Source organism: Salvelinus namaycush, chromosome 13 (genome assembly GCF_016432855.1).
Source record: "Salvelinus namaycush isolate Seneca chromosome 13, SaNama_1.0, whole genome shotgun sequence".
NCBI classification, from domain to species: Eukaryota; Metazoa; Chordata; class Actinopteri; order Salmoniformes; family Salmonidae; genus Salvelinus; species Salvelinus namaycush.
Window position 1 is genome coordinate 38882524 of NC_052319.1, and position 26785 is coordinate 38909308.

The following is a 26785-nucleotide window of genomic DNA, read 5'->3' on the forward strand; positions in this document are numbered from 1 at the left end:
CGTGTCCAAGTAGATCTAGCTGTCGACTGCTACTCTCTGAAACGCCGCGTGTCCAAGTAGATCTAGCTGTCGACTGCTACTCTCTGAAACGCCGCGTGTCCAAGTAGATCTAGCTGTCGACTGCTACTCTCTGAAACGCCGCGTGTCCAAGTAGATCTAGCTGTCGACTGCTACTCTCTGAAACGCCGCGTGTCCAAGTAGCTCTAGCTGTCGACTGCTACTCTCTGAAACGCCGCGTGTCCAAGTAGATCTAGCTGTCGACTGCTACTCTCTGAAACGCCGCGTGTCCAAGTAGATCTAGCTGTCGACTGCTACTCTCTGAAACGCCGCGTGTCCAAGTAGATCTAGCTGTCGACTGCTACTCTCTGAAACGCCGCGTGTCCAAGTAGATCTAGCTGTCGACTGCTACTCTCTGAAACGCCGCGTGTCCAAGTAGCTCTAGCTGTCGACTGCTACTCTCTGAAACGCCGCGTGTCCAAGTAGATCTAGCTGTCGACTGCTACTCTCTGAAACGCCGCGTGTCCAAGTAGATCTAGCTGTCGACTGCTACTCTCTGAAACGCCGCGTGTCCAAGTAGATCTAGCTGTCGACTGCTACTCTCTGAAACGCCGCGTGTCCAAGTAGATCTAGCTGTCGACTGCTACTCTCTGAAACGCCGCGTGTCCAAGTAGATCTAGCTGTCGACTGCTACTCTCTGAAACGCCGCGTGTCCAAGTAGATCTAGCTGTCGACTGCTACTCTCTGAATCGCCGCGTGTCCAAGTAGATCTAGCTGTCGACTGCTACTCTCTGAAACGCCGCGTGTCCAAGTAGATCTAGCTGTCGACTGCTACTCTCTGAAACGCCGCGTGTCCAAGTAGATCTAGCTGTCGACTGCTACTCTCTGAAACGCCGCGTGTCCAAGTAGATCTAGCTGTCGACTGCTACTCTCTGAAACGCCGCGTGTCCAAGTAGATCTAGCTGTCGACTGCTACTCTCTGAAACGCCGCGTGTCCAAGTAGATCTAGCTGTCGACTGCTACTCTCTGAAACGCCGCGTGTCCAAGTAGCTCTAGCTGTCGACTGCTACTCTCTGAAACGCCGCGTGTCCAAGTAGCTCTAGCTGTCGACTGCTACTTTCTGAAACGCCGCGTGTCCAAGTAGCTCTAGCTGTCGACTGCTACTTTCTGAAACGCCGCTTGTCCAAGTAGATCTAGCTGTCGCCTGCTACTTTTTGAAACGCCGCGTGTCCAAGTAGCTCTAGCTGTCGCCTGCTACTCTCTGAAACGCCGCGTGTCCAAGTAGCTCTAGCTGTCGCCTGCTACTCTCTGAAACGCCGCGTGTCCAAGTAGCTCTAGCTGTCGACTGCTACTCTCTGAAACGCCGCGTGTCCAAGTAGCTCTAGCTGTCGACTGCTACTCTCTGAAACGCCGCGTGTCCAAGTAGATCTAGCTGTCGACTGCTACTCTCTGAAACGCCGCGTGTCCAAGTAGATCTAGCTGTCGACTGCTACTCTCTGAAACGTCGCGTGTCCAAGTAGATCTAGCTGTCGACTGCTACTCTCTGAAACGCCGCGTGTCCAAGTAGATCTAGCTGTCGACTGCTACTCTCTGAAACGCCGCGTGTCCAAGTAGCTCTAGCTGTCGACTGGTACTCTCTGAAACGCCGCGTGTCCAAGTAGATCTAGCTGTCGACTGCTACTCTCTGAAACGCCGCGTGTCCAAGTAGCTCTAGCTGTCGACTGCTACTCTCTGAAACGCCGCGTGTCCAAGTAGATCTAGCTGTCGACTGCTACTCTCTGAAACGCCGCGTGTCCAAGTAGCTCTAGCTGTCGACTGCTACTCTCTGAAACGCCGCGTGTCCAAGTAGATCTAGCTGTCGACTGCTACTCTCTGAAACGCCGCGTGTCCAAGTAGCTCTAGCTGTCGACTGCTACTCTCTGAAACGCCGCGTGTCCAAGTAGCTCTAGCTGTCGACTGCTACTCTCTGAAACGCCGCGTGTCCAAGTAGCTCTAGCTGTCGCCTGCTACTTTCTGAAACGCCGCTTGTCCAAGTAGCTCTAGCTGTCGCCTGCTACTTTCTGAAACGCCGCTTGTCCAAGTAGCTCTAGCTGTCGCCTGCTACTTTCTGAAACGCCGCTTGTCCAAGTAGCTCTAGCTGTCGCCTGCTACTCTCTGAAACGCCGCGTGTCCAAGTAGCTCTAGCTGTCGCCTGCTACTCTCTGAAACGCCGCGTGTCCAAGTAGCTCTAGCTGTCGACTGCTACTCTCTGAAACGCCGCGTGTCCAAGTAGATCTAGCTGTCGACTGCTACTCTCTGAAACGCCGCGTGTCCAAGTAGCTCTAGCTGTCGACTGCTACTCTCTGAAACGCCGCGTGTCCAAGTAGATCTAGCTGTCGACTGCTACTCTCTGAAACGCCGCGTGTCCAAGTAGATCTAGCTGTCGACTGCTACTCTCTGAAACGCCGCGTGTCCAAGTAGATCTAGCTGTCGACTGCTACTCTCTGAAACGCCGCGTGTCCAAGTAGATCTAGCTGTCGACTGCTACTCTCTGAAACGCCGCGTGTCCAAGTAGATCTAGCTGTCGACTGCTACTCTCTGAAACGCCGCGTGTCCAAGTAGATCTAGCTGTCGACTGCTACTCTCTGAAACGCCGCGTGTCCAAGTAGATCTAGCTGTCGACTGCTACTCTCTGAAACGCCGCGTGTCCAAGTAGATCTAGCTGTCGACTGCTACTCTCTGAAACGCCGCGTGTCCAAGTAGATCTAGCTGTCGACTGCTACTCTCTGAAACGCCGCGTGTCCAAGTAGATCTAGCTGTCGACTGCTACTCTCTGAAACGCCGCGTGTCCAAGTAGATCTAGCTGTCGACTGCTACTCTCTGAAACGCCGCGTGTCCAAGTAGATCTAGCTGTCGACTGCTACTCTCTGAAACGCCGCGTGTCCAAGTAGATCTAGCTGTCGACTGCTACTCTCTGAAACGCCGCGTGTCCAAGTAGATCTAGCTGTCGACTGCTACTCTCTGAAACGCCGCGTGTCCAAGTAGATCTAGCTGTCGACTGCTACTCTCTGAAACGCCGCGTGTCCAAGTAGATCTAGCTGTCGACTGCTACTCTCTGAAACGCCGCGTGTCCAAGTAGATCTAGCTGTCGACTGCTACTCTCTGAAACGCCGCGTGTCCAAGTAGATCTAGCTGTCGACTGCTACTCTCTGAAACGCCGCGTGTCCAAGTAGATCTAGCTGTCGACTGCTACTCTCTGAAACGCCGCGTGTCCAAGTAGATCTAGCTGTCGACTGCTACTCTCTGAAACGCCGCGTGTCCAAGTAGATCTAGCTGTCGACTGCTACTCTCTGAAACGCCGCGTGTCCAAGTAGATCTAGCTGTCGACTGCTACTCTCTGAAACGCCGCGTGTCCAAGTAGATCTAGCTGTCGACTGCTACTCTCTGAAACGCCGCGTGTCCAAGTAGATCTAGCTGTCGACTGCTACTCTCTGAAACGCCGCGTGTCCAAGTAGATCTAGCTGTCGACTGCTACTCTCTGAAACGCCGCGTGTCCAAGTAGATCTAGCTGTCGACTGCTACTCTCTGAAACGCCGCGTGTCCAAGTAGATCTAGCTGTCGACTGCTACTCTCTGAAACGCCGCGTGTCCAAGTAGATCTAGCTGTCGACTGCTACTCTCTGAAACGCCGCGTGTCCAAGTAGCTCTAGCTGTCGACTGCTACTCTCTGAAACGCCGCGTGTCCAAGTAGCTCTAGCTGTCGACTGCTACTCTCTGAAACGCCGCGTGTCCAAGTAGATCTAGCTGTCGACTGCTACTCTCTGAAACGCCGCGTGTCCAAGTAGCTCTAGCTGTCGACTGCTACTCTCTGAAACGCCGCGTGTCCAAGTAGCTCTAGCTGTCGCCTGCTACTTTCTGAAACGCCGCTTGTCCAAGTAGCTCTAGCTGTCGCCTGCTACTCTCTGAAACGCCGCGTGTCCAAGTAGCTCTAGCTGTCGCCTGCTACTCTCTGAAACGCCGCGTGTCCAAGTAGCTCTAGCTGTCGCCTGCTACTCTCTGAAACGCCGCGTGTCCAAGTAGCTCTAGCTGTCGCCTGCTACTCTCTGAAACGCCGCGTGTCCAAGTAGCTCTAGCTGTCGACTGCTACTCTCTGAAACGCCGCGTGTCCAAGTAGCTCTAGCTGTCGACTGCTACTCTCTGAAACGCCGCGTGTCCAAGTAGCTCTAGCTGTCGACTGCTACTCTCTGAAACGCCGCGTGTCCAAGTAGATCTAGCTGTCGACTGCTACTCTCTGAAACGCCGCGTGTCCAAGTAGATCTAGCTGTCGACTGCTACTCTCTGAAACGCCGCGTGTCCAAGTAGATCTAGCTGTCGACTGCTACTCTCTGAAACGCCGCGTGTCCAAGTAGATCTAGCTGTCGACTGCTACTCTCTGAAACGCCGCGTGTCCAAGTAGATCTAGCTGTCGACTGCTACTCTCTGAAACGCCGCGTGTCCAAGTAGATCTAGCTGTCGACTGCTACTCTCTGAAACGCCGCGTGTCCAAGTAGATCTAGCTGTCGACTGCTACTCTCTGAAACGCCGCGTGTCCAAGTAGATCTAGCTGTCGACTGCTACTCTCTGAAACGCCGCGTGTCCAAGTAGATCTAGCTGTCGACTGCTACTCTCTGAAACGCCGCGTGTCCAAGTAGATCTAGCTGTCGACTGCTACTCTCTGAAACGCCGCGTGTCCAAGTAGATCTAGCTGTCGACTGCTACTCTCTGAAACGCCGCGTGTCCAAGTAGATCTAGCTGTCGACTGCTACTCTCTGAAACGCCGCGTGTCCAAGTAGATCTAGCTGTCGACTGCTACTCTCTGAAATGCCGCGTGTCCAAGTAGCTCTAGCTGTCGCGTGCTACTTTCTGAAACGCCGCTTGTCCAAGTAGCTCTAGCTGTCGCCTGCTACTTTCTGAAACGCCGCTTGTCCAAGTAGCTCTAGCTGTCGCCTGCTACTTTCTGAAACGCCGCGTGTCCAAGTAGCTCTAGCTGTCGCCTGCTACTCTATGAAACGCCGCGTGTCCAAGTAGCTCTAGCTGTCGCCTGCTACTCTCTGAAACGCCGCGTGTCCAAGTAGCTCTAGCTGTCGCCTGCTACTCTCTGAAACGCCGCGTGTCCAAGTAGCTCTAGCTGTCGACTGCTACTCTCTGAAACGCCGCGTGTCCAAGTAGCTCTAGCTGTCGACTGCTACTCTCTGAAACGCCGCGTGTCCAAGTAGCTCTAGCTGTCGACTGCTACTCTCTGAAACGCCGCGTGTCCAAGTAGATCTAGCTGTCGACTGCTACTCTCTGAAACGCCGCGTGTCCAAGTAGATCTAGCTGTCGACTGCTACTCTCTGAAACGCCGCGTGTCCAAGTAGCTCTAGCTGTCGACTGCTACTCTCTGAAACGCCGCGTGTCCAAGTAGATCTAGCTGTCGACTGCTACTCTCTGAAACGCCGCGTGTCCAAGTAGATCTAGCTGTCGACTGCTACTCTCTGAAACGCCGCGTGTCCAAGTAGATCTAGCTGTCGACTGCTACTCTCTGAAACGCCGCGTGTCCAAGTAGATCTAGCTGTCGACTGCTACTCTCTGAAACGCCGCGTGTCCAAGTAGATCTAGCTGTCGACTGCTACTCTCTGAAACGCCGCGTGTCCAAGTAGATCTAGCTGTCGACTGCTACTCTCTGAAACGCCGCGTGTCCAAGTAGATCTAGCTGTCGACTGCTACTCTCTGAAACGCCGCGTGTCCAAGTAGATCTAGCTGTCGACTGCTACTCTCTGAAACGCCGCGTGTCCAAGTAGATCTAGCTGTCGACTGCTACTCTCTGAAACGCCGCGTGTCCAAGTAGATCTAGCTGTCGACTGCTACTCTCTGAAACGCCGCGTGTCCAAGTAGATCTAGCTGTCGACTGCTACTCTCTGAAACGCCGCGTGTCCAAGTAGATCTAGCTGTCGACTGCTACTCTCTGAAACGCCGCGTGTCCAAGTAGATCTAGCTGTCGACTGCTACTCTCTGAAACGCCGCGTGTCCAAGTAGATCTAGCTGTCGACTGCTACTCTCTGAAACGCCGCGTGTCCAAGTAGATCTAGCTGTCGACTGCTACTCTCTGAAACGCCGCGTGTCCAAGTAGATCTAGCTGTCGACTGCTACTCTCTGAAACGCCGCGTGTCCAAGTAGATCTAGCTGTCGACTGCTACTCTCTGAAACGCCGCGTGTCCAAGTAGATCTAGCTGTCGACTGCTACTCTCTGAAACGCCGCGTGTCCAAGTAGATCTAGCTGTCGACTGCTACTCTCTGAAACGCCGCGTGTCCAAGTAGATCTAGCTGTCGACTGCTACTCTCTGAAACGCCGCGTGTCCAAGTAGATCTAGCTGTCGACTGCTACTCTCTGAAACGCCGCGTGTCCAAGTAGATCTAGCTGTCGACTGCTACTCTCTGAAACGCCGCGTGTCCAAGTAGATCTAGCTGTCGACTGCTACTCTCTGAAACGCCGCGTGTCCAAGTAGATCTAGCTGTCGACTGCTACTCTCTGAAACGCCGCGTGTCCAAGTAGATCTAGCTGTCGACTGCTACTCTCTGAAACGCCGCGTGTCCAAGTAGATCTAGCTGTCGACTGCTACTCTCTGAAACGCCGCGTGTCCAAGTAGCTCTAGCTGTCGACTGCTACTCTCTGAAACGCCGCGTGTCCAAGTAGATCTAGCTGTCGACTGCTACTCTCTGAAACGCCGCGTGTCCAAGTAGATCTAGCTGTCGACTGCTACTCTCTGAAACGCCGCGTGTCCAAGTAGATCTAGCTGTCGACTGCTACTCTCTGAAACGCCGCGTGTCCAAGTAGATCTAGCTGTCGACTGCTACTCTCTGAAACGCCGCGTGTCCAAGTAGATCTAGCTGTCGACTGCTACTCTCTGAAACGCCGCGTGTCCAAGTAGCTCTAGCTGTCGACTGCTACTCTCTGAAACGCCGCGTGTCCAAGTAGCTCTAGCTGTCGACTGCTACTCTCTGAAACGCCGCGTGTCCAAGTAGATCTAGCTGTCGACTGCTACTTTCTGAAACGCCGCGTGTCCAAGTAGCTCTAGCTGTCGCCTGCTACTTTCTGAAACGCCGCTTGTCCAAGTAGCTCTAGCTGTCGCCTGCTACTTTCTGAAACGCCGCTTGTCCAAGTAGCTCTAGCTGTCGCCTGCTACTCTCTGAAACGCCGCGTGTCCAAGTAGCTCTAGCTGTCGCCTGCTACTCTCTGAAACGCCGCGTGTCCAAGTAGCTCTAGCTGTCGCCTGCTACTCTCTGAAACGCCGCGTGTCCAAGTAGCTCTAGCTGTCGCCTGCTACTCTCTGAAACGCCGCGTGTCCAAGTAGCTCTAGCTGTCGACTGCTACTCTCTGAAACGCCGCGTGTCCAAGTAGCTCTAGCTGTCGACTGCTACTCTCTGAAACGCCGCGTGTCCAAGTAGCTCTAGCTGTCGACTGCTACTCTCTGAAACGCCGCGTGTCCAAGTAGCTCTAGCTGTCGACTGCTACTCTCTGAAACGCCGCGTGTCCAAGTAGATCTAGCTGTCGACTGCTACTCTCTGAAACGCCGCGTGTCCAAGTAGATCTAGCTGTCGACTGCTACTCTCTGAAACGCCGCGTGTCCAAGTAGATCTAGCTGTCGACTGCTACTCTCTGAAACGCCGCGTGTCCAAGTAGATCTAGCTGTCGACTGCTACTCTCTGAAACGCCGCGTGTCCAAGTAGATCTAGCTGTCGACTGCTACTCTCTGAAACGCCGCGTGTCCAAGTAGATCTAGCTGTCGACTGCTACTCTCTGAAACGCCGCGTGTCCAAGTAGATCTAGCTGTCGACTGCTACTCTCTGAAACGCCGCGTGTCCAAGTAGATCTAGCTGTCGACTGCTACTCTCTGAAACGCCGCGTGTCCAAGTAGATCTAGCTGTCGACTGCTACTCTCTGAAACGCCGCGTGTCCAAGTAGATCTAGCTGTCGACTGCTACTCTCTGAAACGCCGCGTGTCCAAGTAGATCTAGCTGTCGACTGCTACTCTCTGAAACGCCGCGTGTCCAAGTAGATCTAGCTGTCGACTGCTACTCTCTGAAACGCCGCGTGTCCAAGTAGATCTAGCTGTCGACTGCTACTCTCTGAAACGCCGCGTGTCCAAGTAGATCTAGCTGTCGACTGCTACTCTCTGAAACGCCGCGTGTCCAAGTAGATCTAGCTGTCGACTGCTACTCTCTGAAACGCCGCGTGTCCAAGTAGATCTAGCTGTCGACTGCTACTCTCTGAAACGCCGCGTGTCCAAGTAGATCTAGCTGTCGACTGCTACTCTCTGAAACGCCGCGTGTCCAAGTAGATCTAGCTGTCGACTGCTACTCTCTGAAACGCCGCGTGTCCAAGTAGATCTAGCTGTCGACTGCTACTCTCTGAAACGCCGCGTGTCCAAGTAGATCTAGCTGTCGACTGCTACTCTCTGAAACGCCGCGTGTCCAAGTAGATCTAGCTGTCGACTGCTACTCTCTGAAACGCCGCGTGTCCAAGTAGATCTAGCTGTCGACTGCTACTCTCTGAAACGCCGCGTGTCCAAGTAGCTCTAGCTGTCGACTGCTACTCTCTGAAACGCCGCGTGTCCAAGTAGCTCTAGCTGTCGACTGCTACTCTCTGAAACGCCGCGTGTCCAAGTAGCTCTAGCTGTCGACTGCTACTCTCTGAAACGCCGCGTGTCCAAGTAGCTCTAGCTGTCGACTGCTACTCTCTGAAACGCCGCGTGTCCAAGTAGCTCTAGCTGTCGACTGCTACTCTCTGAAACGCCGCGTGTCCAAGTAGCTCTAGCTGTCGACTGCTACTCTCTGAAACGCCGCGTGTCCAAGTAGCTCTAGCTGTCGACTGCTACTCTCTGAAACGCCGCGTGTCCAAGTAGCTCTAGCTGTCGACTGCTACTCTCTGAAACGCCGCGTGTCCAAGTAGCTCTAGCTGTCGACTGCTACTCTCTGAAACGCCGCGTGTCCAAGTAGCTCTAGCTGTCGACTGCTACTCTCTGAAACGCCGCGTGTCCAAGTAGCTCTAGCTGTCGACTGCTACTCTCTGAAACGCCGCGTGTCCAAGTAGCTCTAGCTGTCGACTGCTACTCTCTGAAACGCCGCGTGTCCAAGTAGATCTAGCTGTCGACTGCTACTCTCTGAAACGCCGCGTGTCCAAGTAGATCTAGCTGTCGACTGCTACTCTCTGAAACGCCGCGTGTCCAAGTAGATCTAGCTGTCGACTGCTACTCTCTGAAACGCCGCGTGTCCAAGTAGATCTAGCTGTCGACTGCTACTCTCTGAAACGCCGCGTGTCCAAGTAGATCTAGCTGTCGACTGCTACTCTCTGAAACGCCGCGTGTCCAAGTAGATCTAGCTGTCGACTGCTACTCTCTGAAACGCCGCGTGTCCAAGTAGATCTAGCTGTCGACTGCTACTCTCTGAAACGCCGCGTGTCCAAGTAGATCTAGCTGTCGCCTGCTACTCTCTGAAACGCCGCGTGTCCAAGTAGATCTAGCTGTCGCCTGCTACTCTCTGAAACGCCGCGTGTCCAAGTAGCTCTAGCTGTCGCCTGCTACTCTCTGAAACGCCGCGTGTCCAAGTAGCTCTAGCTGTCGCCTGCTACTTTCTGAAACGCCGCGTGTCCAAGTAGCTCTAGCTGTCGCCTGCTACTCTCTGAAACGCCGCGTGTCCAAGTAGCTCTAGCTGTCGCCTGCTACTCTCTGAAACGCCGCGTGTCCAAGTAGCTCTAGCTGTCGACTGCTACTCTCTGAAACGCCGCGTGTCCAAGTAGATCTAGCTGTCGACTGCTACTCTCTGAAACGCCGCGTGTCCAAGTAGATCTAGCTGTCGACTGCTACTCTCTGAAACGCCGCGTGTCCAAGTAGATCTAGCTGTCGACTGCTACTCTCTGAAACGCCGCGTGTCCAAGTAGCTCTAGCTGTCGACTGCTACTCTCTGAAACGCCGCGTGTCCAAGTAGCTCTAGCTGTCGACTGCTACTCTCTGAAACGCCGCGTGTCCAAGTAGATCTAGCTGTCGACTGCTACTCTCTGAAACGCCGCGTGTCCAAGTAGATCTAGCTGTCGACTGCTACTCTCTGAAACGCCGCGTGTCCAAGTAGATCTAGCTGTCGACTGCTACTCTCTGAAACGCCGCGTGTCCAAGTAGATCTAGCTGTCGACTGCTACTCTCTGAAACGCCGCGTGTCCAAGTAGATCTAGCTGTCGACTGCTGCTCTCTGAAACGCCGCGTGTCCAAGTAGATCTAGCTGTCGCCTGCTGCTCTCTGAAACGCCGCGTGTCCAAGTAGCTCTAGCTGTCGCCTGCTGCTTTCTGAAACGCCGCGTGTCCAAGTAGCTCTAGCTGTCGCCTGCTGCTTTCTGAAACGCCGCGTGTCCAAGTAGCTCTAGCTGTCGCCTGCTGCTTTCTGAAACGCCGCGTGTCCAAGTAGCTCTAGCTGTCGCCTGCTACTTTCTGAAACGCCGCGTGTCCAAGTAGCTCTAGCTGTCGCCTGCTACTTTCTGAAACGCCGCGTGTCCAAGTAGCTCTAGCTGTCGCCTGCTACTTTCTGATACGCCGCGTGTCCAAGTAGATCTAGCTGTCGCCTGCTACTTTCTGAAACGCCGCGTGTCCAAGTAGATCTAGCTGTCGACTGCTACTTTCTGAAACGCCGCGTGTCCAAGTAGATCTAGCTGTCGACTGCTGATCCCTTGTTGTCTTGGCATTCAACTGCATACAACCACCTTGACGATGCCAGTCTGTTCATAAAGGAATGGTGTTAGACCAGGGAAGCTGTTCTCCAGGGTCATATTCAGTCGACCGTTTGACCCGGCCAGGCCAGCCACCAGCTCTTATCATGCGGTGTGTCCTCTCCCTGCCCAGTGTGGGTGGATAAGAGGAGGATGGATGTTAGTTCCAGTCTGCCGTGGTACCCATTGGCGTGTGAGTGGAGATGAGGTGTTGGGGATGTGACCGTGATGTGGATAGACAGTGTTGTGTTTCTGCCCCTGTTCACTGCTGCAGAGCTGGGGAAGTGTTTGATGATCTCTCCCGGGCTGCGGTTCGGGTTCTGGGACTGTGACTGGGGCTGCCTGGGAGAAAGGGCTGTGGCTTTAGACTGGAGTAAGGAAGGGCTACCTGGGACTGGGCAGAGGGCTGAAGCTGGGGTGTAGGGTTGGAGCTTGAGTGTGAGACTGTTGGCGAGGAGCCAGGTCTGGGGTAGAGGACTTGACTGAGCTATGCTGAGACTGGGAGGAGCAGGGAGGTTGGCTATACTCCCTGAGTCTGTGGAAGAAATGGTCAAAACATTGACTGAGTCTGTCTGTCTCATGGGATACGTGAGGTGAATGTGAAGGATAGGCTGGCAGGCTATCAGAAACATTCTTACTCAGACTCACGCATCCTCTCTCACTTTCTCAACTCTCACATCGTCTTACTCTGGGGACCGATGCGTATCGATGAATTATTAATGGTGTTGCATGGTATACTGAAACTTCTGTACTTTTTCCGAAACTAGAACCTGAAATAACGGTTTGGTACTAAAATGTTTGTTGCTTTCGGTACTTCTGTCAAATGTGTCTCACGTCGTCTACTGACTAAGAGAGAGGATCAAGTCTGTCAGTGCAGCCGATGTCCCCTTATCGCCTGCTCCACTTACTCATAGCTAGTTCTAGTGGCTAGAGTCTGTCTGTCCTGAGGAACCACTGCACTCACTGGGAGTCTGGGCTGCATCAGTTACGCTGCACAGAAGTTCAACTCTAATAATGCATGTAGAAATGTTGAAAATATTTAATTACTGTTCGCAAAACAATGTCCATTATAACTTGTAACTTTATTCATTGACTTCATCTCCCCCGCCTCACCTCTTTCCCAGTCAAGATCATCTTAGCTCGAGCCTCGCTGTCTGTCTGTGTCTGAGATGTAATGGGTCTTAAAGAGACAGCGCAGACTTATAAAATAACAGATTGCTTCTTCTATGCAGATGTTGTTGATCAATAAAATAAGTCCCAAATGGAAGGGAAGCAGTTTGTCAAATTGACTGTGTGATTTAAATAATTGATTCATTAATGCATACATTCAAATCTAAAAAGTCAAATGTAATGATATTGACCTCATGTAATGATATTGACCTCAGCCATGCTGTCTCTGGTCCTCTCTCCTCCCAACTCCTCAGCCATGCTGTCGGATCCTCTCCTCTCTCCTCCTAACTCCTCAGCCATGCTGTCTGTCTGATCCTCTCTCCTCCCAACTCCTCAGCCATGCTGTCTGTCTGATCCTCTCTTTTCCTAACTCCTCAGCTATGCTGTCTGTCTGATCCTCTCTCCTCCTAACTCCTCAGCCATGCCGTCTGTCTGATCCTCTCCTCCTTACTCCTCAGCCATGCCGTCTGTCTGATCCTCTCCTCCTTACTCCTCAGCCATGCCGTCTGTCTGATCCTCTCCTCCTTACTCCTCAGCCATGCCGTCTGTCTGACCCTCTCCTCCTTACTCCTCAGCCATGCCGTCTGTCTGACCCTCTCCCCTGTCCTCCTTACTCCTCAGCCATGCTGTCTGTTTGCTCCTCTCCTCCTAACGCCTCAGCCATGCTGTCTGTCTGATCCTCTCCCCTCTCCTCCTAATGCCTCAGCCATGCTGCCTGATCCTCTCCTCCTAACTCCTCAGCCATGCTGTCTGTCTGATCCTCTCCCCTCTCCTCCTAATGCCTCAGCCATGCTGCCTGATCCTCTCCTCCTAACTCCTCAGCCATGCTCTCTGTCTGATCCGCTCTCTTCCTCTCACCCCCAAAAAATGTCATTCTTATTAAGAACATTTACATCTCCTCAGCCATGCTGTCGGATCCTCTCCTCTCTCCTCCTAACTCCTCAGCCATGCTGTCTGTCTGATCCTCTCTCCTCCCAACTCCTCAGCCATGCTGTCTGTCTGATCCTCTCTTTTCCTAACTCCTCAGCTATGCTGTCTGTCTGATCCTCTCTCCTCCTAACTCCTCAGCCATGCCGTCTGTCTGATCCTCTCCTCCTTACTCCTCAGCCATGCCGTCTGTCTGATCCTCTCCTCCTTACTCCTCAGCCATGCCGTCTGTCTGATCCTCTCCTCCTTACTCCTCAGCCATGCCGTCTGTCTGACCCTCTCCCCTGTCCTCCTTACTCCTCAGCCATGCTGTCTGTTTGCTCCTCTCCTCCTAACGCCTCAGCCATGCTGTCTGTCTGATCCTCTCCCCTCTCCTCCTAATGCCTCAGCCATGCTGCCTGATCCTCTCCTCCTAACTCCTCAGCCATGCTGTCTGTCTGATCCTCTCCCCTCTCCTCCTAATGCCTCAGCCATGCTGCCTGATCCTCTCCTCCTAACTCCTCAGCCATGCTCTCTGTCTGATCCGCTCTCTTCCTCTCACCCCCAAAAAATGTCATTCTTATTAAGAACATTTACATCTGATTGGTATTGAGAATGACATTTGTTTTCTGGTTGATTGGAATGTCTGTATGAGTTGGAGGTTCTGTGGTTAGAGGCTTTCGGTTGTGACTGATACCGGTACTAAAGTGTCATGTGAAACTATGGCACAATGAGGTGAATTACTGGCACAATGGTAACCTCCAAGGTGAATTACTGAGTCATAAAGGTAACCTCTGAAAGGTGAATTACTGAGTCATAAAGGTAACCTCTGAAAGGTGAATTACTGAGTCATAAAGGTAACCTCTGAAAGGTGAATTACTGGGACACAATGGTAACCTCTGAAAGGTGAATTTCTGGGACACAATGGTAACCTCTGAAAGGTGAATTTCTGGGACACAATGGTAACCTCTGAATTTCACTCTTTGGAAACAAACTGCAGTAGGTATTTAGGCCTCTACTCTGCCATTGACCTTATGGGCATAGAATGCACTTTAATCCTGAGAGGGATGAGGAGCTACTGTTGTTTGGCTAGGCCAACTAAACACTTTCCATTTAGATGACTCAGTCAGGACTGTATGTTAGTGATATCAATCCCTCCAGGATTGCATTATCATTTTTTGTGGGCAAAATCAACAATTCCCTTCATATTAGGCAATGCGAGGGCCTGCAAACTTGACTAATCACAGCACTATTTCCTCATAAAACAATAAAACCATCAACATTTTTGTGCTTTTTTGTGACAAATTGTATCTTTGCATATTGCAATGCAAAAATGTCAATTGGCACTGCGAAATGAAGTGTCCCCCCCCTCTGCGAATATCACAACAAAATCCCAGATAAATCCTAGAGGGATGTGAAGTGTCCCCCTCTGCAAATATCACAACAAAATCCCAGATGAATCCTAGAGGGATGTGAAGTGTCCTTTTTGTTGTTGAAACTTGACTGAGTAATCGGTGTGGTTCAGACATGGTATCTTTAATTTTTTAAATTTTATTATAATTTTTTAATATTTTTTTTTACCAATGCTGTTTGAGAAATAGACTAAATGTTCCTGCCACTAAAGTTTTTTCTCCCTCTCTCAAGAATGCTGGCTTTTTATATGGCCTTGGTTTGGTCTACTTCCATTACAACACATTTCACTGGTAAGTACGCGTTCACAGTATTTTCCTTTGGACGATAGTGTGCTTTCATTAGCTTGAGACCTGGAGTTGCTTGGCCTCGTGGGCCTGTGTAGTGATACACAGGCTATATAGTACATTACATTTGTGTAGCTGTTGTATGTTCCTTACTGTGTGTGTGTTTTCATTGCACCCTAACCTGACTGATGGGATTGACTGTTGAGTCAATTGTGCTTCTTTCATTCTATAAACTCATACTTTAAATTCAAATAACATTTTATTGGTCACATACACATGGTTAGCAGATGTTTAGCAAAATGCTTGTGCTTCTAGTTCTGACAGTGCAGTAATATCTAACAAGTAATCTAACAATTCCCCAACAACTACCTAATACACACAAATCTAAATGGGTGAATGAGAATATGTACATGTAAGTATATGGCCGAGCGGCATAGACGAGGTGCAGTAGATGGTATAAAATACAGTATATACACATGATATGAGTAATGTTTATTAGTGCTGCCATTGCTTTGTATGACACTTGTTTTTCTAAGAATGTTGCTTTTTACTGCCTCTGTCAATTGTAGGTCAGACAGCCCAGAATACTACGTACAGCAAATATAGACGTTTTGATATGCAGCAAGACTAAAGCCTGTTTGAGTTTCGGGTGGGTGGGGGGAGGAAAGAGGAAGTTAGGCAGCTGACAGTTCAGGGAAAGGAAATCCTTTTACGTTCATACACTCGAGCTTAAGTTACGATCATGAAAAGGTTAAAGCGTGGGGAGAGGGCGTAGTGTGATATGCTGTCTTAAATAGCATTATTGTGGACAGAGTTTGTGTTGGGGGTGTGACCAGTCTCTACGTCAACAGGGAAGAGGAGATTCCGGGATGCTGGCCTTCTAGGCAGAGTTCCTCTGTCCAGTGTCTGTGTTATTTTGGCCATCTTAATATTTTATTTTTATTGGCCAGTCTGAGATATAGCTTTTCTTTGCAACTCTGCTTAGAAGGCCAGCATCCCGGAGTCACCTCTTCACTGTCGAGACTGGTGTTTTGCGGGTACTATTTAATGAAGCTGCCAGTTGAGGACTTGTGAGGCATCTGTTTCTCAAATTAGACACTCTAATGTACTTGTCCTCTTGCTCAGTTGTGCACCCCTCTTTCTATTCTGGTTAGAGACAGTTTGTGCTGTTCTGTGAAGGGAGTAGTACACAGCATTGTACAAGATCTTCAGTTTCTTGGCAATTTCTCGCATGAAATAGCCTTCATCTCTCAGAACAAGCTAAGACTGACAAGTTTCAGAAAAAAATTATTTGTTTCTGGACATCTTGAGCCTGGAATCGAACCCACAAATGCTGATGCTCCAGATACTCAACTAGTCTAAAGAAGGCCAGTTTTATTGCTTCTTTAATCAGAACGACAGTTTTCAGCTGTGCTAACTTAAATGCAAAAGGGTTTTCTAATGATCAATTTGCCTTTTTAAAATTATAAACTTGGAATAACTAACACAACGTGCCATTGGAACACAAGTGATGAATGCTGATAATGGGCCTTTGTATGCCTATGTAGACATTCTATTGAAAACCAGCTACAATAGTCATTTACAACATTAACAATATCTACACTGTATTTCTGATCAATTTGTTATTTTAATGGACAAAAAATGAGCGTTTTCTTTCAAAAACAAGGCTATTTCTAAGTGACTACAAACTTTTGAATGGTAGTGTATATAAGGCTTATGAGAAGGGGGGGAGACAAATAGAATATGACGTTCATCTAAACTGGAGGGGGAAATTGTCTAAACACCCAACAATGATGGTGAATATGCACAGTGCTCACTCACCGGGAATATGGCCGATGCTTTCCACTGGTGCCAATAAGATAGGCTATAGGCCTACTGTTGTTCGATCAATTAAGTTGAGAATTTTGATAATTAAAAAGCAGATTTGTTTTTTAAAATGTGTTTTCTTTACAGCAAGAGCCATTTGCTTTCCAAACTTATTTTTTCCCCGCGACTTACATTTTTAAAATATTGCAATATGCCTGGCTGGGCCTCTACTTTTCGCTGGCAGTTGCAACTCAACAATCGTCTATTTGGTATAACTCACGCGCGTTGCCCAAATTACATGCGCTGCCTGCCTTTCCAACTGTAGGCAATGCGGTTTAAAACAAGCTAATGATCCTCTGTGTTCAAATCATGCTTTAGTAGCCTATTTTGAATGATTGTATTTATTTATGTATAGACAGAAGTAGGCTATATAATTACTTGGGGAAAGCTTCCCCTAACCTTATGGACACGCCGCCTATGAGCCTAAGTTAATCTACTATTGCCCCATAGTAGAAAAGTTGACCTATTCAATTGGTCAACTTGTCGAGAAAGAAATAGCCCAAACAGACTCCAGAACAGTTGTGGGACGATGGATCCCAAATTCATACAACCAGTAGGTCTAGACTACAATAAAATACTTAAAAAGCAATGAATCTGATCAGAACATTTAGCTTAAAATGTTGATAAACTATAATTTCTTAAAATGATTAGTGCACAAGGCAGTAGACTACGCACAAATGTGCATTTGGCTACTGGACAATGAAAGCAAGTTGAAAACCAAATAGAAATAGGCTACTGGTTTCAAAGGCTTTTGAAAGTCTTAATAAAATAGTTGCCTCCGGATATGGTCGCATTTTGCCAAGGCTACTTTGAAGCGAATCGTTCAAGTAATAAAAAAGAAGTAGCTATATGTTTAAAAATGCCTACAGCCTCCAGCTCGTTGCCTAAGCATTTGAATGGCGAATGAGAAGCACACTTTTTTAATCATGGCCCCAAAACTTTTTTTAACACACGATTTCATTTAGAATTGTTGCGCTATGATTGGGCTTATAAAAGCGTTGTCTGGCGTTTTTTTCCGTTCTGTCTGTATGCTGTGTGCATGTGATAAATGAGATGCATAACGAATACACACCAATTTAGTTCCTTTAAATTATGCAAATGAACCCATAGACCGATTTACATCAACTGGTATTTCCATCGATGAATAGGATAAAAAACATTTTCGCAATGGGATATTATTTTTCTCCCGAACAATTTTATTTGTCTGCTCACACTTTGCCTCTGCAGTAGGGTGCTTTGTGTGTGGAATGCAGTGTTCAGTCTTCGTTGTCTGTCTCAGCCAGGTAACCAGTTACCAGACCCTGCTGTGTTGTTAACAGTACTGTGTCTCGGTCTCTTCACATGCTTACCTCACTGTTTTCTACCACTATCCAAGCCTGTAAAGTGTATGGGACGAGCGACTACCACGGATGCCACTATAACCAAATAAGCCTAACTAAATAATTTAAATCACAACAGAATCTTTTTACCAAAATACTCTCACTCCCCATATACCTATTATAGGGAATATATTACTGTACTTTGGAGTTGAAGTTGGGACCTTGTTGAGTAAGTACTTTGCTTTGGCTGTGTAGTGGTGTTAGGCATCTGTGGCATTGCCTGATATTGACTACTGTAGGTGCCCTTTCTCCCTGTCTAGGTCAGTGCAGCCCTCCTCCTCAGAGGCCCAGGCAGGACAGAGAAGGTAGGCCCACTATGTTGGTTTCCATATGGAGAAATTCTGCTAGAATGTGTCTGATGCAACTTGATGCCATCTTGAATCTACATGTTGTCTAGGCATTCATTATGCATCTACATTTGAGTAATTCCATAGAGAATGATGCAGCTAGGAAGTGTTACTGCCCTGACTAGGAGCCATCTTGAATCTACGTGTTGTAAAGCCAACAGTCGGACCATCACGGTAGACAACTCCAGTATCGCCCTCCCAGAGTGCAAAGAAACTTGGCGTGACCCTGGAGAATACCCTGTCGTTCTCCGCAAACATCAAAGCAGTGACCTGCTCCTGCAGGTTCATGGTCTACAACATCCGTAGAGTACGACCCTACCTCACACAGGAAGCGGCGCAGGTCTTAATCCAGGCACTTGTCCTCTCCTGTCTGGACTACTGCTACTCTCTGTTGGCTGGGCTCCCTGCTTGTGCCATCAAACCCCTGCAACTTATCCAGAACACTGGCGCTCGCCTGGTCTTTAACCTTCCTAAGTTCTCATGTCACCCTGCTCCTACGAGAGGGCAGCTCCCGCTCAGCTAGGACAGCAGAGCCCTGGCCATCTTCCGAAAACATCTGAAACCCTAATCTTCAAACAGTATTTTAAATAATTCTCACCTCGACCTGGGTTATATATCTATTGTTGTATTTTTTTTCTTGCTAGGTCTTACTGCCCTGTTGGAGCTAGAAACACAAACATTTCTGCAAATCTGTGTACGCAAACAAACTTTGATTAGGGGGCTACAGGGAAGCATGTAATCTGGGTTCCCTCTATGTACTACAACTTACTTTCAACAGCTAGAGGCTACAGAGGAATGCAGCACTATCAGATGTAATGTTACCAGATGTCTCCAACCAACCCTGGGCCTAGAGAGCTACAGGGCTAGAGCTGTGGTCTCCAACCAACCCTGGTCCTAGAGCTGTGGTCTCCAACCAACCCTGGGCCTAGAGAGCTACAGGGCTAGAGCTGTGGTCTCCAACCAACCCTGGGCCTAGAGCTGTGGTCTCCAACCAACCCTGGGCCTAGAGAGCTACAGGGCTAGAGCTGTGGTCTCCAACCAACCCTGGTCCTAGAGCTGTGGTCTCCAACCAACCCTGGTCCTAGAGCTGTGGTCTCCAACCAACCCTGGGCCTAGAGAGCTACAGGGCTAGAGCTGTGGTCTCCAACCAACCCTGGTCCTAGAGCTGTGGTCTCCAACAAACCCTGGGCCTAGAGAGCTACAGGGCTAGAGCTGTGGTCTCCAACCAACCCTGGGCCTAGAGCTGTGGTCTCCAACCAACCCTGGGCCTAGAGAGCTACAGGGCTAGAGCTGTGGTCTCCAACCAACCCTGGTCCTAGAGAGCTACTAGTAGAGCAGTAGTCTGGTCCTAGTGAGCTACAGGGCTAGACTAGTAGAGCAGTAGTCTGGTCCTAGAGAGCTACAGGGCTGGACTAGTAGAGCAGTAGTCTGGTCCTAGTGAGCTACAGGGCTGGACTAGTAGAGCAGTAGTCTGGTCCTAGTGAGCTACAGGGCTGGACTAGTAGAGCAGTAGTCTGGTCCTAGTGAGCTACAGGGCTGGACTAGTAGAGCAGTAGTCTGGTCCTAGTGAGCTACAGGGCTGGACTAGTAGAGCAGTAGTCTGGTCCTAGTGAGCTACAGGGCTGGACTAGTAGAGCAGTAGTCTGGTCCTAGTGAGCTACAGGGCTGGACTAGTAGAGCAGTAGTCTGGTCCTAGTGAGCTACAGGGCTGGACTAGTAGAGCAGTAGTCTGGTCCTAGTGAGCTACAGGGCTGGACTAGTAGAGCAGTAGTCTGGTCCTAGTGAGCTACAGGGCTGGACTAGTAGAGCAGTAGTCTGGTCCTAGTGAGCTACAGGGCTGGACTAGTAGAGCAGTAGTCTGGTCCTAGTGAGCTACAGGGCTGGACTAGTAGAGCAGTAGTCTGGTCCTAGTGAGCTACAGGGCTGGACTAGTAGAGCAGTAGTCTGGTCCTAGTGAGCTACAGGGCTGGACTAGTAGAGCAGTAGTCTGGTCCTAGTGAGCTACAGGGCTGGACTAGTAGAGCAGTAGTCTGGTCCTAGTGAGCTACAGGGCTGGACTAGTAGAGCAGTAGTCTGGTCCTAGTGAGCTACAGGGCTGGACTAGTAGAGCAGTAGTCTGGTCCTAGTGAGCTACAGGGCTGGACTAGTAGAGCAGTAGTCTGGTCCTAGTGAGCTACAGGGCTGGACTAGTAGAGCAGTAGTCTGGTCCTAGTGAGCTACAGGGCTGGACTAGTAGAGCAGTAGTCTGGTCCTAGTGAGCTACAGGGCTGGACTAGTAGAGCAGTAGTCTGGTCCTAGTGAGCTACAGGGCTGGACTAGTAGAGCAGTAGTCTGGTCCTAGTGAGCTACAGGGCTGGACTAGTAGAGCAGTAGTCTGGTCCTAGTGAGCTACAGGGCTGGACTAGTAGAGCAGTGGGACATATTCCCTACATTAGATAATGCAACAGGATTTTGTCAGTAATAGCATAATTCTGGTATTATTGGGGTTCAGTCAGTGGTGTGGTGTTCTCCCTTTGTCTCTACCAGTCTGTCTGGCCTGGGGACTGTTTAATGTTCTCCCTCTGTCTCTACCAGTCTGTCTGGCCTGGGGACTGTTTAATGTTCTCCCTCTGTCTCTACCAGTCTGTCTGGCCTGGGGACTGTTTAATGTTCTCTCTCTGTCTCTACCAGTCTGTCTGGCCTGGGGACTGTTTAATGTTCTCCTTCTGTCTCTACCAGTCTGTCTGGCCTGGGGACTGTTTAATGTTCTCCCTCTGTCTCTACCAGTCTGTCTGGCCTGGGGACTGTTTAATGTTCTCCCTCTGTCTCTACCAGTCTGTCTGGCCTGGGGACTGTTTAATGTTCTCCTTCTGTCTCTACCAGTCTGTCTGGCCTGGAGACTGTTTGTTCTCCCTCTGTCTCTACCAGTCTGTCTGGCCTGGGGACTGTTTAATGTTCTCCTTCTGTCTCTACCAGTCTGTCTGGCCTGGGGACTGTTTGTTCTCCCTCTGTCTCTACCAGTCTGTCTGGCCTGGGGACTGTTTAATGTTATGCCTCTGTCTCTACCAGTCTGTCTGGCCTGGGGACTGTTTGTTCTCCCTCTGTCTCTACCAGTCTGTCTGGCCTGGGGACTGTTTAATGTTCTCCTTCTGTCTCTACCAGTCTGTCTGGCCTGGGGACTGTTTGTTCTCCCTCTGTCTCTACCAGTCTGTCTGGCCTGGGGACTGTTTAATGTTATGCCTCCTCTCTCTACCTGTCTGGTTTTCTGTTAGCTTGTCTGCTGTACACTCATTTTCACTGACAATCTGTTCCAGCCTAGAGAAGGTTATGTGCCTACCACTCTGGAAGGAACGGATGAATAAGAGAGCGGGAGGGATGAAGGATTTAAAACAGGGAAAGGAGGGGTATTGAGGCCAATGGGTTCAGAATGCTTGTCCTATGTGTTTGTGTGTAGTGAGATCAGTGTTTCTACTGTAGTCTCTCATGCTGTGGCAGTCCCCTGACATGCGATAGCCTTTGTTTTCACAACTGCACTGTGAGTGGATTTTTTTGTTTGTGTAGGTTCTTGTAATTGTTTGGTTATGTGTTGAATATGGGTATTTGTATATCAGAGGGGTGAAGCATTAGTGTGGGTCAGGTTTATTTTGCAGCCTATATAGTTTGTGGTTTACATCAGTGTTGTTATGGGTGGGGGTTATGTTGCCAAGGTAACAGCAGTGCTTGCCCTCTTGCTTCTGTTCATTCTCTCTCGATCTCTGTGGCTCAATCCAGAGATGCTCTAGTAAAGAACTGCAGGACTCTTCCATGCCTCTGAATGTAAAATACAAATGTATTTAACAACAGTAGGAGCGTGTCAAGGTTTTTGTTCCTCGATTTTTTTTATCCCAGAAAAAAAGCATCCTCATTTAACATATGGTTATTTCTACACGTTTTGCTTTTGTGAATTAGTTATTTTTGTGTGTGTGTGTGTGTGTGTTTTCTTCCATCCTATGTTTAACGCTCTCCTCCTGTTTCTCTCTGTATGCAGGGCGATAAAAGCATTTCAGGATGGGCTCTATATTGACCCCAGTTTCTCCCGAGCCACAGAGATCCACATGAGACTGGGCCTCATGTTTAAAGGCAACACCGATTACGAGTCCAGTCTGAAGGTATGTACTACTACTATTAAAGGGCTGATCCCAATTAGTCGACTGCATTTGATTTTTAGTCTATATCACTTCCCCATTACATGTATCACCAGTAGTACGATTTACCGCAATTCCTGTCATTTCTAATCTACGTTTGTTAGATTATGGTAATTTATGTTAATGCATTCACTTTATTATTATTTTAATTAATCTAGTCTTACCGTTCACATTGTTGGAGGGGACACATTGTTTGCAGAGCGCACAACCTATGCTACGCTTGCAAGAAACAAGTTTTTGTTTATTTCATTCCATTTACAAGTTTTGTCAATTCAATTTAGTCCATTATCTTTAGTTTGGAGCGATTCTGTCAATGTTGAGTAAGGACGCGCACCTGATTATGCGTAGAAGTATATAGGCTACCTGGGCTGTGAGCAAATGTATATGGGGGATGTGATTATTTTTGATTTGCTTAACACACCACCACTAATGACCTGTGGAGCTTCTCAAAGTAATGTTTTCTTCACCTCAAACAGCAATCAAACGAAGTCTGTTTTTACATCCATTGAGAATGACAACAGTTCCTCAATGTATTTGAAACATCTTTCCAGCTCTCTCCCTTTCAGTAACCTCTCAGCGTGAAAGAGAAACATGTTATGTTCTGATCCAGTGGAAACATCATAGAACATGCCTACCTGATTACTTCTTATCAGTGCTTGACTTGGACTGAAATAGGTTCCGGTTCTCATTTTGGGTGCTGGTATTGTTTATATTTAGGTGCAGGAGATCCATTACTCATTTTGGGTAGTGATGCACCGATATTACATTTTTGTCTGATACCGATATCTGATATTTTCCTTGCCAAAAAAAAAGATACCGATAACTTATATTTAAAATTTTAGCTGCCTTTTAAGCATTCTAGTATAGTTAAATAGTTAACACACACACCCACACACATGGACGCAGCGGTCTAAGGCACTGCATCTCAGTACAAGAGGCATCACTACAGTCCCTGGTTTGAATCCAGGCTGTATCACATCCGGCTGTGATTGGGAGTACCATAGGGTGGCGCACAATTAGCCCAGCATTGTCTGGGTTTGGCCGGGGTAGGCCGTCATTGTAAATAAGAATTTATTCTTAACTGACTTGCCTAGTTAAATAAAGGTTACACACACACACACACCACACTGACCAAAAAGTAATTTTGTTAGCATTTACGTATGTCCCCATTACTAGTAAAACATAATCAAAACCTATTTCTTTCACTTACTTACTTGCTGTTTCGTTGTTCAGTCGTTTCATTCTCAACCAGGATTTCCATGGAACGCCGTTTGGGTCTTTGCGTGTCAAAAAATATACACGTCAAATAACACTATTTGAGGTGTCAAATAAGCTTGTTGACCAATCAGGACCTGAATATGACTGCACGTCACATAATAATTTAACGCATTCATACATTTCTTTCGTAGTTATTACACATTGATTACACTATCACTCGTATTTCATGTCACAGTGATTCATTGATACGTATGCCATGATGATGGTAAAGTTGTCTGGCGCACCTACAGTGCTGGTCATAAAAAAAAGCTAGCTCATGGATGCAAACAATGTTCTTCCCCAAAAACCCTCATTTATAAGACAGTTCTTATTTGACTACTGGTGGTCAGACCCATCTATGTGAAGCTAGCCACAATAAGGATTAGTCACAGTAGTGGATTTTGCAGTTAGCCTTCAAAATAAAAGTATGACATAATTCTACTTTTTGTATTAATTTGCATCACTGTCAAATTTGCATCACTGTTATTTTGAAGGCAAACCACAAATTCCTCTATTGTGCCTAATCCTTATTGTGAGCAAATCAAGTGCACTATAAATCTACCGCTCACATAAAAGAAAGCTACAGCAAAGTTGATACAGTGAGATTTCAAAACATTTAAATCAATGACTAGAGCGAGACTGTCAAAGAATACACGAAAGAGCTGCTGTTTTTGATTGAATTCATGTTTTAAGTTCTTACACGGCACTTTCAACACTTATTTTTATAAGACATGAAATGTTCTTCCTATTTCCACTCAGCGCTACATCACGCACTGCAGCAGTAATGAATGATTGGAGAAGTGTATCATTAGGCATGTGTTATTATTGGCTTGGGTCTTTTTTTTTTAGAATATCAACAATATCGAGAATGTCAACATATCTAGATCTCTGCCTCTCTCTTGAATCATTTTGTCTTATTTCATCAAACCGTAAGCTTAAAGAATCAGACCAGCTCAATGCATATGGTTGATTTTATTAAAACACATAAGGGTGTGTCTATATATGTAAAAATACACTTTTAAAAATGTAAACCAATCGATTGGTTAAAAGAACAGACAACTTTTGGTCGACCAAGATTTTCTTTAGTCGGGACAGCCTGCTGCTGGGTAAACCTAGGTATGTAACCTAGGTATGTAGCCTAGGTATGTAGCCTAGGTATGTAGCCTAGGTATGTAGCCTAGGTATGTAGCCTGTCTAGTACTGTACATGATACACAACCCTCTTAGCCAGCACACTGCAGCCCTCCAGAACCAGGAGTGAGACCCACTGCCCTAGTACCCTCTAGGGGTCAACAGATCCCTCCCCAGTCTAACACTAGCATGGTCTTACCAGCTTCTCTTCTGCACGATTAAATCAGTGCTCTCTTTTATGACCGTCTATGTCTCCTATTTCACAGAACGATCTTCCCTACTGGATTATGTGTAGAAAATAATAGCCTGTTTGGTGGGTGTGTAGGCCTGTCTGGTGCCATTGACACTATAAGCTAGGGTGGATCTCTGTGTCTTTTCTCCTCTGTGAAAGTGATACGTCTGAATGTATACTTTGTTTTGTCCAGACCAGACACACGCACCTGAGGGCTTCTGAACCAGACAGGGTTAGAGCTGCCATGCATTGGATAGGGCTAGGGGTTGAATGGTGCTATTATTCCCAGCAGAGCTCAGAGAGGAGTAGCATGTAGTAGGCTGTCTGAGTCTAACGTGGGTTTACATTGAATATGGAACGGTGGGTTTACATGGAATATGGAACGGTGGGTTTACATGGAATATGGAACGGTGGGTTTACATGGTATATGGAACGGTGGGTTTACATGGTATATGGAACGGTGGGTTTACATGGAATATGGAACGGTGGGTTTACATGGAATATGGAACGGTGGGTTTACATGGTATATGGAACGGTGGGTTTACATTGAATATGGAACGGTGGGTTTACATGGAATATGGAACGGTGGGTTTACATGGAATATGCAACGGTGGGTTTACATGGAATATGGAACGGTGGGTTTACATGGAATATGGAACGGTGGGTTTACATGGAATATGGAACGGTGGGTTTACATGGAATATGGAACGGTGGGTTTACATGGAATATGGAACGGTGGGTTTACATGGAATATGGAACGGTGGGTTTACATGGAATATGGAACGGTGGGTTTACATGGAATATGGAACGGTGGGTTTACATGGAATATGGAACGGTGGGTTTACATGGAACGGTGGGTTTACATGGAACGGTGGGTTTACATGGAATATGGAACGGTGGGTTTACATGGTATATGGAACGGTGGGTTTACATGGTATATGGAACGGTGGGTTTACATGGTATATGGAACGGTGGGTTTACATGGTATATGGAACGGTGGGTTTACATTGAATATGGAACGGTGGGTTTACATGGACTATATGGAACGGTGGGTTTACATGGTATATGGAACGGTGGATTTACATTGAATATGGAACGGTGGGTTTACATTGAATATGGAACGGTGGGTTTACATGGAATATGGAACGGTGGGTTTACATGGAATATGGAACGGTGGGTTTACATGGAATATGGAACGGTGGGTTTACATTGAATATGGAACGGTGGGTTTACATGGAATATGGAACGGTGGGTTTACATGGAATATGGAACGGTGGGTTTACATGGAAAATGGAACGGTGGGTTACATGGAACGGTGGGTTTACATGGAACGGTGGGTTTACATGGAATATGGAACGGTGGGTTTACATGGAATATGGAACGGTGGGTTTACATGGAATATGGAACGGTGGGTTTACATGGAATATGGAACGGTGGGTTTACATGGAACGGTGGGTTTACATGGAACGGTGGGTTTACATGGAATATGGAACGGTGGGTTTACATGGAACGGTGGGTTTACATGGAATATGGAACGGTGGGTTTACATGGAACGGTGGGTTTACATGGAATATGGAACGGTGGGTTTACATGGAACGGTGGGTTTACATGGAATATGGAACGGTGGGTTTACATGGAATATGGAACGGTGGGTTTACATGGAATATGGAACGGTGGGTTTACATGGAACATGGAACGGTGGGTTTACATGGAATATGGAACGGTGGGTTTACATGGAATATGGAACGGTGAGTTTACATGGAACGGTGAGTTTACATGGAACGGTGGGTTTACATGGAACGGTGGGTTTACATGGAACGGTGGGTTTACATGGAACGGTGGGTTTACATGGAACGGTGGGTTTACATGGAATATGGAACGGTGGGTTTACAT

General features: G+C 48.2%; 1 protein-coding gene across 3 annotated transcripts in view; it reads left to right on the top strand.

Annotated features, from left to right (window-relative positions):
* Nucleotides 1-26785, top strand: part of LOC120058524 (lysine-specific demethylase 6A-like) — a 115971-nt gene that overhangs the window by 16687 nt on the left and 72499 nt on the right. The window contains exons 5-7 of one of the 3 annotated variants that reach the window (XM_039007243.1): nucleotides 14466-14524; nucleotides 18003-18068; nucleotides 22117-22237. In XM_039007243.1, the coding sequence (XP_038863171.1) occupies nucleotides 14466-14524; nucleotides 18003-18068; nucleotides 22117-22237 (246 nt within the window). The remainder of the gene's footprint in view (nucleotides 1-14465; nucleotides 14525-18002; nucleotides 18069-22116; nucleotides 22238-26785) is intronic. The other 2 variants (XM_039007244.1, XM_039007245.1) reach the window with 2 other exon arrangements.